This window comes from Schistocerca piceifrons, chromosome 7 (assembly GCF_021461385.2).
Source record: "Schistocerca piceifrons isolate TAMUIC-IGC-003096 chromosome 7, iqSchPice1.1, whole genome shotgun sequence".
Taxonomy (NCBI): Eukaryota; Metazoa; Arthropoda; class Insecta; order Orthoptera; family Acrididae; genus Schistocerca; species Schistocerca piceifrons.
Genome location: NC_060144.1, coordinates 174,019,343 through 174,038,715, shown reverse-complemented (window position 1 = coordinate 174,038,715; position 19,373 = coordinate 174,019,343). Strand labels below are relative to the sequence as shown.

Here is a 19,373-nt window from a genome sequence, read left to right as displayed (position 1 = left end):
TGTGAACAGCACTGTAAAGCATGTCCGGAGTTATGGTGAGGCATTGGCGTCGGATGTTGTCTTTCAGCATCCCTAGAGATGTCGGTCGATAACGATACACTTACGACTTCAAGTAACTCCAAAGCCAATAATCGCAAGGACCGAGGTCTGGGGACCTGGGAAGCCAAGCATGACGAAAGTGTCGGCTGAGCACACGATCATCACCAAATGACGCATGCAAGAGATCTTTCACGCATCTAGCAATATGGGGTGGAGCCCCATCCTGCATAAACATTGTACGTTCCAGCTGGGGATGATGCGATTCTGCATCATATCGGCATACCTCTCACCTGTCATGGTAGCAGTTACAAAACCAGAATCACCCATTTCCTTGAAGAAGAAAGGCCCGATAACGGTAAATGTGGTAAATCCAAACCATACCGTGACTTTCTTGTCATGCAATGGAGTTTCCATGACAGTTCAAGGATTTTCGGTAGCCCAAATTCTGCAGTTGTGGGCGTTGACAGACTCTTGGAGCATGAAATGAGCTTCTTCGGTCCACAACACATTACTCAACCATTCGTCATCTTCTGCCATCTTTTGAAACTCCCAAAACACAAATGCCCTCCGCTTCACTAAATCGCCAGGTAACAGTTCATGATGCCGATGGCTTTTGTACTGATAGCATTGGAGGGTACGCCTAAGTGCCAACCAAACAGTAGTGTATGGAATGCCGGTGCGACGTGTGACTGCACGAGCGCTGACTTCCCCATGCATAGACGAACCCGCTACAGTCTCCATTTCTTCCAGAACTGTCTCAGAACTCTTACACCTTGTGCTCGGTCGGCCACTATGGGGTCTATCATCTAAACAACCTGTGGCTTCGAACTTTGAAATCATTCTCGCCACAGCTGCATTTGTCAACGGACCTTTACCCGTTCGAATCCCCTTCCTATGGCGATAGGATCGTAATGCTGAACTAGCACATTCCCCATTCTGATAATACAACTTCACTAAAAGCGCCTTTTCAGGTAACATCAACATGCTACGTCTGCTGGTGCATCTGATTCTCTCTCTCATTACAGCTCCTTTTATACACGATTGTCATGCGCAGTCACTGACGTTTTGCTGTCCAGCGCCATCTGTCGGACATTTTGTGAACTTTTCTTTTTTTCTTTTTTGTTCTTTTTTTTTTTTTTTTTTTTTTTTTTTTTTTTTTTTTTTGTTCTAATAAAACTCCTTGTCATTCCAAGCATGTGTGTCAATTTTTACCCATCTACATTATTCCGTGGTTTATTAAGTTTTCAAATTTATACTGACTTTTTGATCACCCGGTAAGTAGTTAACTATTGTCCGTGAGCAGCTGGAAATGATCTGAACTCTGCTACCTGTGGTTCTCATTCTTTACATCATGAGTAGAATGCATTTCAGATCAAAAGTATTTAATGCCATCCTTCATTGCCATGTTAAAAGTCTCTCTACTTATATCAGGTGAACATAAATAAAACCAACAAACTGCAGGGATAGATTTCTGACTGGAAATGGAGGAAAATAGGACCTGTGAACGTGTGTCCGGAAATGCATTGTTGTCAAGGTAGGTGGCACTGTGTGTACATCAGATTTTGAGCTTGTGCTAGGGTTGGTCTCAAAATCCTGTAGACATGGTCCAACAGATCCGGGTGTGCACACAGTCTGCCACCTCACTGCACATTCATCTGCCTGAAAAAACCCACAATCACACAAATGCTCAAAAATAACTTGAAATGTTGTGTGATGTGGTTAGTGTCTGTGAGGGTACTTGTTATGGTACACCTTTGCTACCTCTTGAGCATTTCCACATGTTTGGCCCTACACAAACATAATCTGAACTTGTTCCCAACATGAATACTAGACCATTCTGCTGCTTACAGTAGGCTTTGTAAATCACACAGCCTGCAACACACTAGGAACACAAGGCACGTCATCAGAGGAACTGTCATTCGTCAGCACCATCTATCATGGCAATGATGCATTTCTGGACACACATTCATAAGACCTTGTTTCTAGCCAGGAATCTATCTCTGCAGTTTGTCGATTTAGTAATGTTCACCCTGTATACATGGCTGTGAAGGGGATGTTAATCATGACCTTTAAAACTCAGTGACATGGACCTGATATGTTTGATGCACTTCCTGCTGGTAGAGCGGTGTAACATTCTGTAGTAGGTTCCTGTTCCAGTACTAACCATATCTGCTGCTATATTTGCAGCAAACAAATAAAATGATATGATTGTTAGGACATTGCACTTATATGCAAGGCTCATTTGAAATTACGATGTGTTAATCATGATTTGTGTGTCACGTGGTTTATCTAAATCCTTTTTGATGAGCAGAGGTATGGTCTTTGAAACAAGGCTACAACTGAAGAAGCAAAAGAGAAAGGGATGTATGGTTACAGAGCAAGAGGATTTATTGGTTTGTGGCTGCTCAAATATTAGGATGTTCAAGTAATGTACCTGTTGTGACTCGCTGATCTTTCAAAGTGCCGCCACGCAGTTATCCGCGTCCTCCACATGCAGCGCTGTCTGCCAGCCATGCAGCAGCCACACCACCTAAGCAGCCAGCCAGCCGGCAGCCACTAGGTTTGGACTCAGTGCTGATTTGACTGTTACAATGTACACACGTCTTACTTTGTTTACTTGATCTGTGACTTACATGTTTTGGGTCGTCCTAGAAATATATTTGTTCAACTTGATGTTATAACAGTACCCATGGCATAAAATGATCCAAAACAGCTAAGGGATCTTTCTCCTTCAATAATAAGTAGGGAACAAGATGTCAGTCTAATGGATAGCAAAACTTCTAATCCAGCACAATAAGAAAACAGATAAAGTCACTGAGGAAATGTGTAGCATGCACCTTCCCAGTTCTTTTTCTCCTGTGGCAGCACTATTTATGTTATCATGGTGTAATTTTTTGTTTACTTAATTACCTTGAACAATATTTTGTTGTCTTCTACAGAACCAATTGCAGAAGATTATCGTACTTGTGTCTGCCCTTTCATTGATGTCATTGCATATGAAACATTTGAGTACAGAGCTCAAGATGAAGGAGCTCGTGGTGCTTTTGACTGGGAGTTTTTCTACAAGAGGCTACCACTTCTACCTGAAGATCTAAAACATCCAACAGAACCTTTTAGGTAAGAACAGTCTAGTGGATAATTTCAGTAATAACTGCTGAAAACAGAACCATTGCAGAACTCATACTTAACAAAAAGTATAAAATATAATCACCAGATTGCAAAGTTTAATAGGTATCAAAGTTTCTTTCTTGAGGCGGTAAAAGGAAGGAAAAGTCCATTTCAGATAGAGGTGAAGAGTGAGCTTAGGAGCTAAGGGTTAAAAAAAAAAGAAGGAAGAGGAATAATAATTCAGGACTCTAAGTGAAGTGGCGCATGAAACTGAATCATTCATAAAAGTGAACGGCAGTTTAGGTTCAGGACATACAAAAAGAGCACTCACTTTTCCCAAAATGTTTCTTTCCTTTATTTTTTATCACTTTTCTTTTAGTGTGGCCTGAAAAAGAAATCTTTGCTTTAGAAAGCTTGAGATGCTGCACTTATTGTGTCTGTTCATCAGCCACTGAATTTATTTGTATGGTTTTATTTTTATACCTTTACACAAGAGATAGTTTTAATTTTGGCTTACCTGTCCTTTTCATATCCTGAATGTTAAGTTCTCACAATTGCATTATACTTGCTTTATGTGTGTTAACCTGCTCATTTATAGGAGCCCAGTAATGGCTGGAGGATTGTTTGCTATCAGCTCTAAATTCTTTTGGGAACTGGGTGGCTATGATGAGGGACTTGAAATCTGGGGAGGTGAACAGTATGAGCTCTCTTTCAAGGTACAACACATGTTAATCGAATTCTGAAGTTTAATCTTATTGTTTCCCTCTTTCTACCAATAATGATGCTGTATCTGTTGCAGATTTGGCAGTGTGGTGGACAAATGGTAGATGCACCATGTTCTCGTGTGGGCCACATTTACAGAAAGTTTGCTCCATTTCCTAATCCAGGGAAAGGCGATTTTGTTGGAAGGGTTTGTTCTAATTATTTCCATGTATGATAAATTTGAAGGTTAATAAGTGTGAGAATAAGTAGGTTATGGATTATTTTAACAAGGCTACCAGAAAAATTCCAAATGTGATTTCCACAAAATATAGACTAAAGTATTCAATATCCCAGGCAGTAGATGAATATAAAGCAAAAGAAACAATATGGAAAACCAGATTCAAGCAAGGCATTATTTTAGCTCATTTTACATTATTTGTGGAGCCTTTGTTCTTGGAATGGTACAGAGAACAATCTTTTTCCAACATAACTTGTTGACACAGATATTCTTTAGATTAATTGAAGACTGATTTGTCATTGTATGTGTGGTAAAGTTTTTATTTATGTCAGCTCTACTTGCTTAGCTCTCGTTTGCTATTTTATTGCTGTAGTTTGATAATTTTTATTTTGAGAAAGAACCAATTAAAAATAAGACTACAGTTATGGAACATCCTGGTTGACTATTAATAATTTAAGGAACAAAGTTAACAGTCTGCTGAGTGGTAGAGGTGCTGAGTCATTGAAAGACAAGAACTTTGCTTTCTAGCTTTTGGACAAACCTTTCTTCAGGACTGGACACACACACACACACACACACACACACACACACACACACACACACACACACACACACGCGTTGGTCTAAATACTGTAGTACTTTTGCAAGCTCATTATGGAGACGTTGAAACTCTGCCTGACCGAGCGAGGTGGCGCAGTGGCTAGCACACTGGACTCGCATTCGGGAGGACGACGGTTCAATCACGCGTCCGGCCATCCTGATTTAGGTTTTCCGTGATTTCCCTAAATCGCTCCAGGCAAATGCCGGGATGGTTACTTTGAAAGGGCACGGCCGACCTCCTTCCCCGTCCATCCCTTAACCGATGAGACCGATGACCTCGCATTTTGGTCTCTTCCCCCAAAAAAACAACAAACTAACTCTACCTGAGGAAAGCAGTGTAGACCTCCTGGACAGTTTCAGTGTTAAGGGGATTTGTCTTTAGAATGGGAATTACCTTGCACATCAGTCCATTACATCTGCACATGCACAGGGGCACTTTCAACTGAAATGGCAAACAGTCACGAAAACAGCTGAAAAAACGGATGTAATATTGGCAGTGTCCTTGAAATGTTTAGGAAACTGTCCTTGTAATTCCTCCAATGCCACAATGAATTCTTCAAACCGAACATTTTGTTTAACACCAGTAAGCTAAGGAAACTGGACTATTTCTCAGACTGTGACCCTTATACAACTCAAATTTCTTTTTAAATGCATCCATGTCTTACTGCAGGCAGTGTGCTGTCAAGTCTTGTTAAAATGTGAGGTCTGTAATAAGTTATAGATGTTCTAATTTTCGTTCCTGCATTCCTTTTACCGTCATAAATTCAACAATAGCAAGTTTTAAATAAAAAAAAAATCATTCCAGACACGCCTCTTGACTTAACTAACATGGAAATTTTACTGTATGTACCACTAATTTTTTTATGTGGTCTGTGCCTACAAATTTAGCACAATGTGCTTCTTGATATGAAGAACAATGAATCTTATTTGTTGATTGTTGTTATGATGCGAACTTTCATTGTCAAATAAATCTTTAACATGTTTCTGCATGATATTGTAATGTTGTTGAAAAACTGAGACAGGCCGGGCCTGCACACCCTGCATGTATGAAGTTTGGCATGCTGTGGCCAGCCCTGCTTTTGAGTGAAACAGTCATATCTGCACTTTGCCTGTTATTGAAATTGGGAGATGGGGAGACACAAGTTATGGTGGTCATGTGACTAGAAACAGGAAGGACGGATTAGCTGACCATCTTGCAGAAAGTATAAGGGAGAGGGTAAGGGGGGGGGGGGGGGGCGGGGGTGGCACATGCACACAAGACAAAATCCCACTGATTACTGGAGTCAGAGGGGCGCATTTTTTAGCTTAGAGTCACATAATAATCAGACAGTGTTGAAAGAAATCAGAATAGAACAGGACCATAATATATGTATCAGTTTCCATAAAAGTACTTAATTTGTTTCATCAGAACATTAGGGAGTTGAAAAACAAGATGGATGAGCTTTTTGTATGCCTAGAAGATGTGAAAAATCATGAAGCAATGGATATTGTATGCCCCTCCGAACATCATGTAACCACAGGAGAAGTTAAATATTAGGTATTATATACTGGCATAATTTTTATGTGTTTACATTGAAAAAGGAGAGTTGCAGCATGTGTAAAAGTTGGACGCAAAGTTTTTATGTTGATCAAAACTTGGAGGCTTGTGGTTGTGAGTTGCTACTGCAGAATATTTCTCTCATGATTTCACAGTCTACAGACCCCTCTGTGAAATTATTAGAGAGAAGTCTAGTTGCATTACTGAGCTACAGGTCAGCCAAGAAGCAGCTATTAGTAATTTGTGAAGATTTCAGGGTTGATTTCATAAAAATACAGATGGAAAAAGTTAACTGGAATCATCATTTATTTGGGTGTTTCAATCTAATTTTGGGACTTGATCTTCCAGCACATGTGCAGCAAGATAGTAGGACACAGATTGATAATATTTTTATAGACAGTACTCAGGTTGAAACAATTAATGTGTACCCAATTGTTAATGGAGTATTTGATCATGATGCACAATTAAAGCAAATAAAAAATGTAGCACCTTACAGCCCTGAGGCAGATTTATACAAAGCATTGAGGCTTATTAATGAGAATGGGATGCATTGTTTTAATGGCAGTTGAAATAGGTGAGGCTAATGTAAAGTTCAGTTTTTTCTGTGGTAAATTTTTGTAGATATTTGAAAGACAAGTAAGCAATGGATAACTAAGGGAATTAAAATCTTATGTAAGAGGAAGAGGGAAATTTATATAAAGGCGAGAATAAGTCAAGATCCAAAATTGTTTCCATACAACAAAAAATACTGTAATATTTTAAGGAAATTCATTGAAATGTGGAGAAGTAAGTGCATGCTGACAGAAATTAATAATACTGATAATAAAATCAAAACTATATGGGGCACTGTCAAATGAGACAGGACAGTCAGTCAGTGTACAGGGTACAGGAACAGCTAAACTAAATGACAGTGTTGTGACTGACTATTCACAAGTTGCGAATGCTTGTAAAAATTACTTTCCAAATGTAGCACCAAAAATGGAATTAAATGGTTCAGTTGAGGAAGCAACAGAATAAATTAAAAATGACATTCCACAAAAATGTAACCATCTGGAAGTAGCACCAATATCCTTCACTGAATTTAATAAAATTATAAAAATTCTAAAAAACAAAATCTCATGTGGTGTTGATGGTATTTCAAACAGAATTCTGAAAAGATGTTCTAGCTCAATCAGTAATGTACTGAGAGATGTATGTAATGCATCTCTGGCACAGGGAATTTTTCCAGACAGGTTAAAATATCCAGTTGTTAAATCTGTTTGTAAGAAAGGTGACAAAGACTTAAATAATTATCATCAGATTTCCTTATTGACATCATTTGCAAAATATTTAAATGTACTGTAGAGTAGTCTCACATTTAAGGTGAAACAGTTGATGCAGCATATCACAGTGTGGACTCGGCAAGGGTTACTCAATTGAGCGTGCTATTTATACATTCACTTATCAGATATTACAAGCCGTTATAAAATATAAACAGTTTGTACTTCTTTTTGTGGTCCCTCCAAGACATTTGATTATATAGATCATGTTACACTCTCAGAAAACCTCAAGTTTTAAGGAATTGATGACTTTACCTGCAACTGGTTTGAATCATATTTAACAAACAGAATGCAGAAATTTGTGCTGATAATTCAAGTAGTGCTGGAAGGATATAAAATCATAGTAACCCACACATTATTAAACCTCTGTCACCACAGCCATGGCACCCATCTCATTCAAGTAGCGTGCCATTCAGCTGCTCCATGTATTTCCACCAGAGGCTATTGCACCTCAGTCACCTGCAGCAGGAAGCCACTGGCCTCTTTCTATTGACTTACCATTCTCAAGTTCCCAAACGATTATGTTCTGTCTTTTTATTATGCTGTCACACTGACTCAAATAAAGTTGTTGATTTCTTATAACTGTGTTTCTTATTGTGTTCAGAGTTAGAACAGAGGTGGCAGCGAGAAGAACTTTCGTGTGCATGACTTCAGTGACTGTCCTGCAATCTCTTCTCCACCAGCAGCAACTTTGGACAAACTAGTTGCTATTTTGTCTGTTCAGGCTCCGCTGTTTCCATTGCATCTGCCACCACATCCACTGTACAACTACTCTACTGAAGACTGGGAAGCTTATGAAAAATGGCTCTGCCAGCACTCTGTTGCATTTAGGGTGCAAAACCAGGACATTTGTGTGGATTCTATTTTTTTTTTTTCCCCCTCCCATGTGTATCAGTTGTTTTGTCAGTTGGCCCCCTTGCAGGGACCAACCTCACTTTCCTTGAATGAAATGTAGTTTGTTGTCTTCTTAACATTGCAAGTGCACCCATGTTATTACCACTTGCATAGAGTTTTACCAGTGCTGCAAGCAAGCACATTAATCGTATCAGCTTTGGGATCTGGAGCTCCAGGGTCTAAGCTGTACGTGTTGCTTGATTGCTAAAAACTCCAAAAAATCCTATGGTTACTCCATGGTTTGCGAAGCAATCATCCCCCTCACACTCGATAACTGATTTCGTCAGCTGGCCCTTCAGTGTGTAGATCCGTCCTTGGATGAATTGTTTGACATATTTTGAGTTCTCCTGTATCATAGACCAACAAATTGAGGCCTAGGGGGCATCACCATCATTGTTAGTGAGCCACAACAGTGAGTAGCAGCAGGTTCACTGAGTAAAGAGGATGTTGCTGCTGGGCAAACCGGGAAACCTAGCCACAGTGGACAAACCCAGCAGCAGCCACAACTGCAGGGATAAATTACAGCATTTCTTTCCTGCTCCTCTTGCTTTGTGCAACATGAGAGATCAGCATGCCCCAGCTGGTGGGACATGACAAGTGTCACAAGAATGGCCACACTACAGGTGTTTGTTGTTCTCAGCCTTCCTCTGAACAAATGGATGTGGACATTCATTGTTTTTCATTGTTGTATGTGGGTCAGAATAAGCTGTGCTGCATAAAACGTTGTCGCTGCAAGTGGACATCAGAGCAGCAGTTTCGCTCCTCAACTCTCGAACGTGACTGGGCTCCTCACCTTGGCACCTGTCAAACACAATCTTGTAAGCTTCAATAAACAACATATTCTTGTTATCAGTTAATTTACAGCTTCTATGGCCTAAAAACCTGTTGTCTATCCTATCACATATTTGGTTCTTAATGATCCCCATATTGAGAATTTTTTTGGGTTAGACACTTTCGTTGGTTTTGAATTTTCTATTAATGATTGTGTGCATACTGTGCCAGGTCAGGTTCCTTACCTAGCTGTAGATTCATTGTGCTCTGAATTTTCAGATTTGTTTTCTGAGTGTTTATTGTGTGTGACCAGTTTCATGGCACATACCACACTTAAACCTTCAACTTGGCCGCGTTTTTTTGTGGGCATAGCCCATACCTGTGTCTTTATGTGACCAAGTTAAGTCTGAATTGGATCACTTGACATCTTTGGTGTTGTTTGACCAAGTTAAATGAGTGAGTGGGCTATGCTTCTATTGACTGTAAAAAAGCCGTTGGGTCAATCCCGACTTTGCAGTGACTTTAAAGTTACCGTAAATGCATAGTCTGTTATTGACACACAATATCTGCCTCGATCTGATGAGTTACTTGCAAAACTGGCTGAGGGCCAATTCTTTTCAAAGATTGACTTAGCTGAGGCCTATCTGTAGGTTCCATTAGATGATGCCTCGAAACAATTGCTTGTTGTGAACGTGCCTTTTGGCCCTTATCACTATCAATGTTTAATGTTTGCAGTGACTAGTGCCCTAGCTACATTCAGATGCTTTTTTCAATTAATTACGTCTGATGTTATTTGCTGCATCAACAATCTTGATGATACTGTTGTCACTGGTATGTGACGAGAGAACACTTACATAACATCTGTTCTCTCTTTACTGTTTTACACAATGCAGGCCCTTAGTGTAATCTTAGTAAGTCACAGTTTTTCCATCCCTTGACTGAGTATCTTGGTCATGAACTTTCCCAACAGGTGTTAGATCCCTGGACCGGCATGTCACCGCTATCATGGCTGTCCAGTTTGCAGGAACTGCAGGTGTTTATTGGTAATGTAGCTTACTCTCACAGGTTTCTTTTCCAGGTGTAGACACATTGACTCAGCCTCTATACCAGATGATTTGTAAAAAGGTTCCTTGCAAGTGTTCGCCAGCCTGTGCACATGCATTTGTGCATCTCAAAAACAAGTTGCACTCCATGCCTTACATTGCAGCCTTCCAGCATGGGGTGGGGACAGTGTGGCCCATTGTCATGCGGTTGGCTCTGAGCAACCTATTGCTTTTGCATCCAAAACACTCAACACAATTCAGCAGCACTATTTGCAGGTCAAAAATGAGGTGCTTGGGATCGTTTACGCCATCAGAAAATGTCATGTATTCTTACATGGTACAAAATTCCACTTAGTCACAGGTCATAAACCCTGAGTTTCCTTGTTTTTCCATTCAGCTGCTTTACCTGACAAAACTGCTAATTGCCTTCAGCATTGGGCCTTATTTTTGTCGAGGTATAATTATGAAATCTATAAGGGGCATTCAAATGAAACCTGGTCACTGGTGTAAAGTAACAGTAATGATTTTATTAACTAAAAAATGTAGTTATACATGGTACAGACACTCAAAAATTGTCGCCAAAACTGTTGGCACATTTATCCCATTGCAACACTAGCCAGTCGATTCCATCCTTGAAGAAGATAGGCTGCTGTCTGATCCTGAATAGCTTGATTTAGCTAAAGCAAGCTTTAGCTTTAGCAAGACTAAAGCATTCACTTCCACAATCATTTCTGATGTGATGACATGAAGAGCCTGCCCAGGACGAGCGTTGTCTTCCAGTGAATTGTGCCCCTCAAGGAATCGTTTGCGCCGTTCCACATCACTTGAACGACTCAGACTGTACTCACCGTACGCAGCCTTCATCCGTCGATACATTTCATGGCCTCCAACTCCCTCCACTGCCAAAAATTGAATCACTCCTCATTGTTCCTGCTTACTTGCCTGCATGTACCGAACATGCAGGCAAGTAAGCAGGAACAATGACGATAACTTGTGTGACCACCTTCTCTTCGGTGTGAAACCATGCTGGCGCTATACAACATGAAACGGTGCGCACGCGTCAATCTCTCTACCAATAGATGGCACCACCATACCCATAGTTATGTGGTGCCACCTTATGTGTAAGATAAAGGTAGATGCACTGACCAGGTTTCATTTCATTTTTGTCCTATGTCACAGCATGCAAATTCATATGCATTGTCTTGGCTACCCATAGGACCCAATTGTTTGAATGAACAGTTGCTTTTCAACATGATACAGAAGCACAACAGGCTGTTGATGGTTTCCCCATTACCAGCTCCAGGATTTCATTGGTGATAGCTCCAGATCCAGTGCACATTATACAACACAGGTGGCCTGATAGTCTGCTGGCATGGGCATCCGACTCATTGCAGAGCTTCTACACCTTTCATCATTGCCTTTCGTTGTTTGATGGTGTCTTTCTTATGTCGACCGAAGGGGGTACTCCCCGGCTTGTGATTCCTGTGCTGCTTTGTCGGGAGGTTCTCACCCTGTTGCGTTAAGGTCATTGGGAAGCCGCGAGCACCAAACAGTTGGCACTTAGGCATAATTTTTGGCCTGGTATTGACCACGAGGTGGAGCACCTGATCATGGCCTGTCACCTGCTGGTCTTTATCGGTGCACCTGCAGGGTGCTCCTACACCACAGTGGACGCCTCCTCCATTGGTGTCAGCATTGCCTTCCCTGCCACCAGCACCTGCCACCCCACTGCAGGCCCCTCCTACATTGCCTCCAGACACTGTGGCTCTCCAGTTCCTGGCCCCTGGCACTGCATCCGACGGCATCTTGTCCACTTCCTATCAGAAGTCTGAGTCCTCAGCCTTCTCTCCAGGAGGAGGAGTCAGACTCACATCATGCTTGCACCACTTCCACCCCAGTGTGCATGTTTGCACTGACCAGGACCTGTTTGTGCCCAGGATGAATGCATGTGATGTCACGGATGTATCAACCATCTGAGCACTGCGGAATAGCCAGCATATGGGTGCTCTTCTCCTCAAGGAGAAATGTGTGTAATAATCTGCATGTTACCACACCTCCACCATTGAGGCTGTGGCACGTGTCTCATTCATGTGCCTCTTGTCAGCTCCAGGCATATCCACCAGAGGCCACCAACAGTGGACAGCTCCTCAGTCTCCTGTGGCAGGAAACCAGCAGCCCATGGCTGGTGAATTCCCTTAAGATTGTCTTGAACTGACTCCAACTGGTCTCTCTTGCACAAATTATCAAACAGTTAAGTTTTCTCTTTGTTATGGTGTCACGCCGTGATTCAAATAAAGGTTGTTGGTTTCTTATAACCAGATTTCTTATTGTGTTCGGAGTTAGAACAAAAATTTTAGTGACTGAGGAGAAATCTCAAAGGGAACCCCACAGGGTTTAATTTTGGTTCTGCTCCTATTTCTTAACGTGTGACTGATTGATCTTCCAGTTAATATTCAACAAGCGGAATTGATGCTATTGCAGATGATACTAGTGTTATAATAAATACCATTAGAGAGAGAACAGCAGAAGAGATTTTCAGTTCTCTAAAAATGGTCTCTCCCTAAATTTTGAGAAAACGCTCTGTATTCAGTTCTGTACAACAGATATAGTGTTACTAGCAATTTATGTAGCACATGAGCTGGAGTCAGTAAGTAGAGTGGAATGCTCTATATTTTTTGTATGCACATTGATGAAAATGTAAACTGGAAGAAACAAATTACTGAACTTCTCAAACAATCGAGTTCAGCTACTCTTACTCTTCATATAACTGCTAGTCTTGAAAACAAATGAATCAACCTCTTGACATATTATCACTCAATAATGCCTTATGTGATAATTTTCTGAAATAAATTACCACTTAAAAGGAAGTATTGATTGCAGAAAAGTGAGCAGTAAGAATAAAATGTGGTGTTCACATATGGCTGTCATGTACGTACCTCTTAAGGGAGTTTGATATTTTAGCTGTACATATATTCACTAATGAAATTCATGATGAACAATCCATCACAATTTAAGAAGAACGATGATGTCCATACCTACAACATTAGAGGAAAAATAATCTGTATTACCCATTATTAAAACTGTCAGTGGCTCACAAAGGTGTACAGTATGCAACAACAAAATTTTTTTTATCAATTTTTCAATAATATAAAATGACTGACAGTTAGAAAAGTGAGTTATAAATCCCTGAAAGCCTTTCTCCTGAACAACTCCTTCTATTCCATGGACAGATTTCTGTCTTAAAACTGGTAGACTGTAATAAAAAAGCATTGTTCTTAAGTATACTTGGTTAAGTAGGACTAATATTAATATGTATACATATACAGTAAACTGACTCATTTTGTATCATTTTGACAGAAGAATCATTCAAATGATCTGTGGAACATATAACTAACTAACGAACCATCCAATTTACTCAGTATCATAGTTCATCTCCATGCCACATATACTCCAAAATTCTTGACATATAGGTCACACCCCGGGGATGACCCAGTTGCGAGATCCCTCCATTACACGCATGCAGCATATCCTACTCCAGTCGTGTCACTGACTTATCCTATCCTATACTATACTATCCATCCCATCCTGTAAGAGCTGGGCCTAGCAATGAAGGCAATCATATGATTTATTAGCTCTGCCATGATTCCTGCACTGCATTTTACGTGGGTATGGCCACCAACTAGTTGTCCACCCAAATGAATTGCCACTGGCAAACTGTGAGTAAGACCAGTGTCGACAACCCAGTGGTGGGACACACTGCTGAGCCCAGCATTCAGGGCTGCTTGATAACTTGTGTCGTCTGCATACCTCCCCCAACACCAGTCTCTCTGAATTACATGGATGGCAGGTGCCCTTGCAATACATCCTTCGATCTCGAAATCCTTTAGGCCTCAGTATCTGTTAGCACTTTCCCCACATTCTTCTCCACCCCTGCCCCATGGCCCTAATTTCACCATGCTGCATCCACACAGTCTCCCTCTACCTCTTTTGTAGCTCCCCCTTCCAATTTACTGCTCCACATCATCGTATGCTGCACACGATTCCACCTGCTTCGGACCAGAAGCAGCTCGTCAGTGCCACATTCCTAGCCCATGCACATGCTGCCTCTCTGTCCTAGCCATCAGCCACTAGTTGATCTGAAGTACTGGCTGCCAAAGTGTAGTCAGCAAGGACAGTGCTGCTGTGCAGGTTTTGTGTGTGTGTGTGTGTGTGTGTGTGTGTGTGTGTGTGTGTGTGTGTTTTGTATAGCTCATGAGAGGGATTTGTCCAAAAGCTATCAACCAAACTTCCCACTCTTGTTATGTGCCTTTTGACAATTCAATGCCTCTACCATTTAGTGAGTTGTTACCTTTACTCCTTAAATAATTAAAAATACGCATTTTTGTCTGGTTTTGTGTGTATCTGCTGAATTTTTATTATTTTAGTGGTACTTCTTATGTTGCTGAATTACTTTATTAAATAACTGGTTGTTGATTACAGAATTATAGGCGTGTTGCTGAAGTATGGATGGATGAATATAAAGAATATTTGTATAGAAGAAGACCTCATTATCGAAAGATTAATCCTGGTGACCTCAGCAAACAAAAGGAACTCAGGGAAAGATTGCACTGTAAGCCATTTAAGTGGTTTATGGAGGAAGTTGCATTTGATCTCCCAAAGAAGTATCCACCTGTTGAACCACCAGATTTTGCTTATGGAGAGGTATGTGGAGATATTTTATCGAGAAAGGTTTTGTTGACTGCTATTACTATTGATACAAGCTTTCCGTTTTGATATCTTTTGTTTTATGTACAGGGTGATTATAATTAAACTTTCAAACTGCTGTAGAAATAACACCACTGGTCAGAAGGATGTCAAATTGCAATGAAATATTATCAGAGAAGGGGAAAATGCATGGCAGAAGAAAAATAAATAGTTACAAAATGTAGCCATAGATAGCACTGTAAGCGTAATAAATTAATAGTGGTAGACTACAAATGACAAATGAATCATACAACAATGCCTAAGGTTTATGCTTGATGTTAAAAAAACTATACTACTCAGTGTACATGGGTGTATAGGTGTGAGACTGTTAGTTACGAAAGCCCATCCACTTCGGCAAGGTCATACCATATTGGATGGGAAAATTTCGTTTTTAATTGTTCTGAGGCCAAAAACTGCATAAAAAGCATCAATCAGAATCAAATCAGATCATTAATTCCTGTGTTACAGGAGCAAAACACGTTCAGTGTGCTGTCCACGGTTTTCTGCAACAAGTTGAAATCGAGAAACAGCATATTCCACAACTGATCGAAGTGTTTGCGGGGTCACGTTCAGAATGTGTTGCGCAATGCGTGCCTTCAGTGCAGCTAAGTTTGCAATCCTAACACTGAACACAACTTCTTTTAGATAGTCCCACAGCCAGAAGTCACACAGATTAAGATCAAGTGATCGGAATGAGCATGCTGTAGGGAAATGGTGACTCATAATTCTAACATATCCGAAATGGCACTTCAGCAGCTGGTTAACTGGATTTTCAATGTGCAGAAGTGCACCATCTTGCATAAAAATGATGTGGTTGTGCAAAAGACACTCATAGCGCTTACTAGTGACAATACAGGTAACGAGACCAGAAGCACCCGTCTCTTCGAAAAAATGTGACCCAGTGCTAAATGATGCCATAAACCCTCACCACACAGTGACATTTTCAGGATGAAGTGGTACTGGTTGATTTGCGTGTGGATTTTCCATTGCCCATATTCGACAATTCTGTGTATTGACATATCCTGTCAGATGGAAGTGGGCTATGTCTGTCCACAAAATCTTCCCCAGCCAATCATTGTCCACTTCCATGTGAGCAAGAAATTCTAATGCAAAACTTTCTTGCTGGCAGGTCGACAGGAAGCAACTTGTGCACATGGGTAATTTTGAATGGATAGCAAAGAAGGGCATTTTGTAGGATTTTACGCTCGGTGCTCAAGGACAATTGTCAGAGCATTACACGTTTGCACACCACCACTCATCTCCTTGTGCATTGCTGTGGCCACTGCTTCCACTGACATTGAGTCAGTTCGTTTCCTCCCTCTACCAGGTTGCACACCAAAAGAACCTGTCTTTTCGAATTTCCAAATCATTTTCTCCAGACCCACGGCAGTCGTCAGACCAACGCCTTTTTTCAAACCCTTCAGTGCCTGGAACTTCTTCAGAGCTACATGTCCACAGTCATCATTCTTGTAATACAGCTTTACAAGTGGAGCACGATCATGCATCGAACCAGTCATGGCGAACATCGCAGATGCGAAAGGAGGAAAAGCCGTGTACCTGGAATGTTTATACCAACTTTGGGTTGTGCGCATGACAGGTGTTTTCATTTATGTATTCTGACACATACAACACCATCTATTGATCAATTTTCTTCTTCTGCCATACGTTTTCTCCCTTGTCCGATAATATTCCATTGCAATTTGACATCATTCTGATCAGTGGTGTTATTTCTACAGCATTCTGAAAGTTTAAATTTAATTGTCTCCCTGTAAATCAGCTGTATCACCCAAGCTTTGGAAAAAGATATCAAATATGAACTCATTCAGGACGTTCACCACCACTCCATCTCCTGTGAGATATCTTAACACAACTGAAATGCTGCCACCATAATCCTCCCTCTTCCCAGAGAGAGATGTTTTACTTTCCTTCTAAATATCCTAGTTCATTCCCATGGCACTCCTGCTTCCAATGTTGCTCTTTATGGCTCATCCATCAGTAAACAATCCAGATACAAAGCCTTTCTCTTGTCCCATACATTCACCTCCTCCTATTGCAGTCTTTTCACAGGCTTCTTCTAGCCAGTCAGAAGTAGGTCCGCATGTTGTGCTGAAACTACTGAACATTTTTTGCTTGCTTTTATGATTAGACACACAAATTAATAAGGTTACCATACTATGTGTGTGTGAAGACAAATATTTAGTGCATCAAAATTGATTGATTGAGAGAGAGAGAGAGAGAGAGAGAGAGAGAGAGAGAGAGAGAGAGAATAAACTTGAATAGTTTTTATTGTCTATAATAAGAGCTTTTTGAACAATGTGCCCTGGACTTAAAGTGTTTCTTGTGTAATGTTAGAGATGTTAATGATCAGTTTTGTAGAAGTTTGGTGGTAATTGCTAACAATGACTTAAGATTTAAGCTCACCTTTGTGCTCGACTGTGGATGAATCTCGGACATCATCGTAAGATTCGGCAGTAAATTCTGGATGCCAATAATTTAGTCCAGTACCTAATTGCATAAATAAATACAGCATTCTCAGATCGATGTGCCCTGTATGTTTGCTCTGAAATACAGTAACTCTTTATGTTAAACATTTGTTTAGGTGAAACATTACAATAATTTCTTAGCTCTCAATAACAATGTAAATGCAAAGTTGACAGGTTGAGGTACAACAACAGAATGAATGCATATTTAAGTTTCTTTTGTTGCTTTAGTTGCTTTCTCTATTGTCATCTATGGCTTTTACTAGAGGACCAATGTGCTTCTCCAACCTTTGGAGATAATTCATGGACCATGCACAAATGCCCCTGCAGGTAGTGCCACTTGTGTAGTTAATGTAATAATCATCACATTTTGAAGAAACATGTCGTTTCTCCAGATTACTTGCCTCATGACTGATTTTTGATCCCAAGCATATAAGCCTTCATTAGTGTGTTGCAGAACCTTACAAGGGCATTCATAGATGTGCGACCCATACTTGGCACAGCTATAGGAGTAGAACCAAAAATAACTATTCACTTTTTACGGGAAGATTCCTGGTGTGGTTAAAATACTTTGACTGGTTTTGTTTCCAGTTGCTGTACTGTGGACACTATATAATACTGCAGTCAACTGTGAGAGTTAACGATCTATGACTCTGACCATCTGCAGAGTGAGTGGCAGCGTAGGGTAACAAGCCCGGCCTCTCTCTTGTTCAGCTACCAGCAGACACCAGTGTTCAGGTTTTCTGTGAAAGCAGAACTGACACACATTCAGAGGGATTGGCAATTCTTTTTGGAGTTTGTTTAAATTATGTATGAATACTGTGATGAACCAAGATAAGTCTCTTCACACATTTCAAAATAAGAAAAGAAAACGTTGAGCAATGCACAGCCTGAAGCAAAGTGGAGTGTGCAAAGAATTTGGTAACAGCCACCGCCCAATTGCTTGCTGAGGTTTTCAGCATTGTAAATGAAGTAGTTCAGGTCTGACCCCTACCGGTATCTTATGCAACCCTATTTCAAAACACCCCCATGTAAAACTGCCATGTTAAAGTGCCCACATGATAACAACTTCAAGTAGTAGACAAACATATGTGTTCCTTTGTAATATTATTGGTCCGATGACAGAGTCCTAATTTGCTGTACACGGCATTAGTCTTATTGCAAATATGTTCTTCTGCACTTTCTTTTTCCGAAATGGGCTTCGTCGGATGTCGTGCATTAGCAGTAAATGAACATTTGTTACTTTATCAATATTTATATGCAGAAAATTAGACTATTCCACACTGTCTGTGATAATACAGTTCTCTTTGATAACACCATTCATCTGGGTGATGTACATTATGAAAAGTATCTATTAGGTAATTTCACAATTTGAGACAGAATTCATATCTACCAGTCTGTGCTGAAAAGTAATGCCTTTGAATTATTTGTGTGAAAACTCATAAAGTTTTTTAAATAAAGCAAACCTTATTAACAGTCTACAGCCTTATTCTTCATCTCTACATATTTATTTTTTAACGTAATCACTCTGGTGATGAACACATTTCTCCTAACAAGAGACCAGTTTGTTGGAAATGTCACTGTAGAATGTTTGACTTTGTTGACGGAGTCAGAACCTCACCCCTACTTGCACTGCTTCATAACCATCCAAGTGAAGTCCTCGAAGGTGTTATTTAAGTTTTGGAAACAGACAAAAATGTGATGGGGCCAAGTCTGGGCTCTATGGAGGATGATTGATGGCTGTGAACCAAAGGTGTGAAATTCTTGCAGGTGTCACAGTGCTCGTGTGTGGTCTGGAATTGTCATTCTGAACTCTTCAAATTCGAAACTTGATTACAATATGCTGTTCCTCACACACTGACATAGTTACTTTATACACTGCCATGTTAAACACTACAA

At 40.4% G+C, this 19,373-nt stretch overlaps 1 protein-coding gene across 1 annotated transcript in view; it reads left to right on the top strand.

Moving 5' to 3' along the window:
* LOC124804651 (N-acetylgalactosaminyltransferase 6) overlaps positions 1-19,373 on the top strand; it is a 170,342-nt gene that overhangs the window by 98,456 nt on the left and 52,513 nt on the right. Inside the window, exons 6-9 of the mRNA XM_047264875.1 lie at positions 2,979-3,156; positions 3,746-3,863; positions 3,947-4,057; positions 14,731-14,952. Coding sequence (XP_047120831.1) covers positions 2,979-3,156; positions 3,746-3,863; positions 3,947-4,057; positions 14,731-14,952 — 629 coding nt within the window. The remainder of the gene's footprint in view (positions 1-2,978; positions 3,157-3,745; positions 3,864-3,946; positions 4,058-14,730; positions 14,953-19,373) is intronic.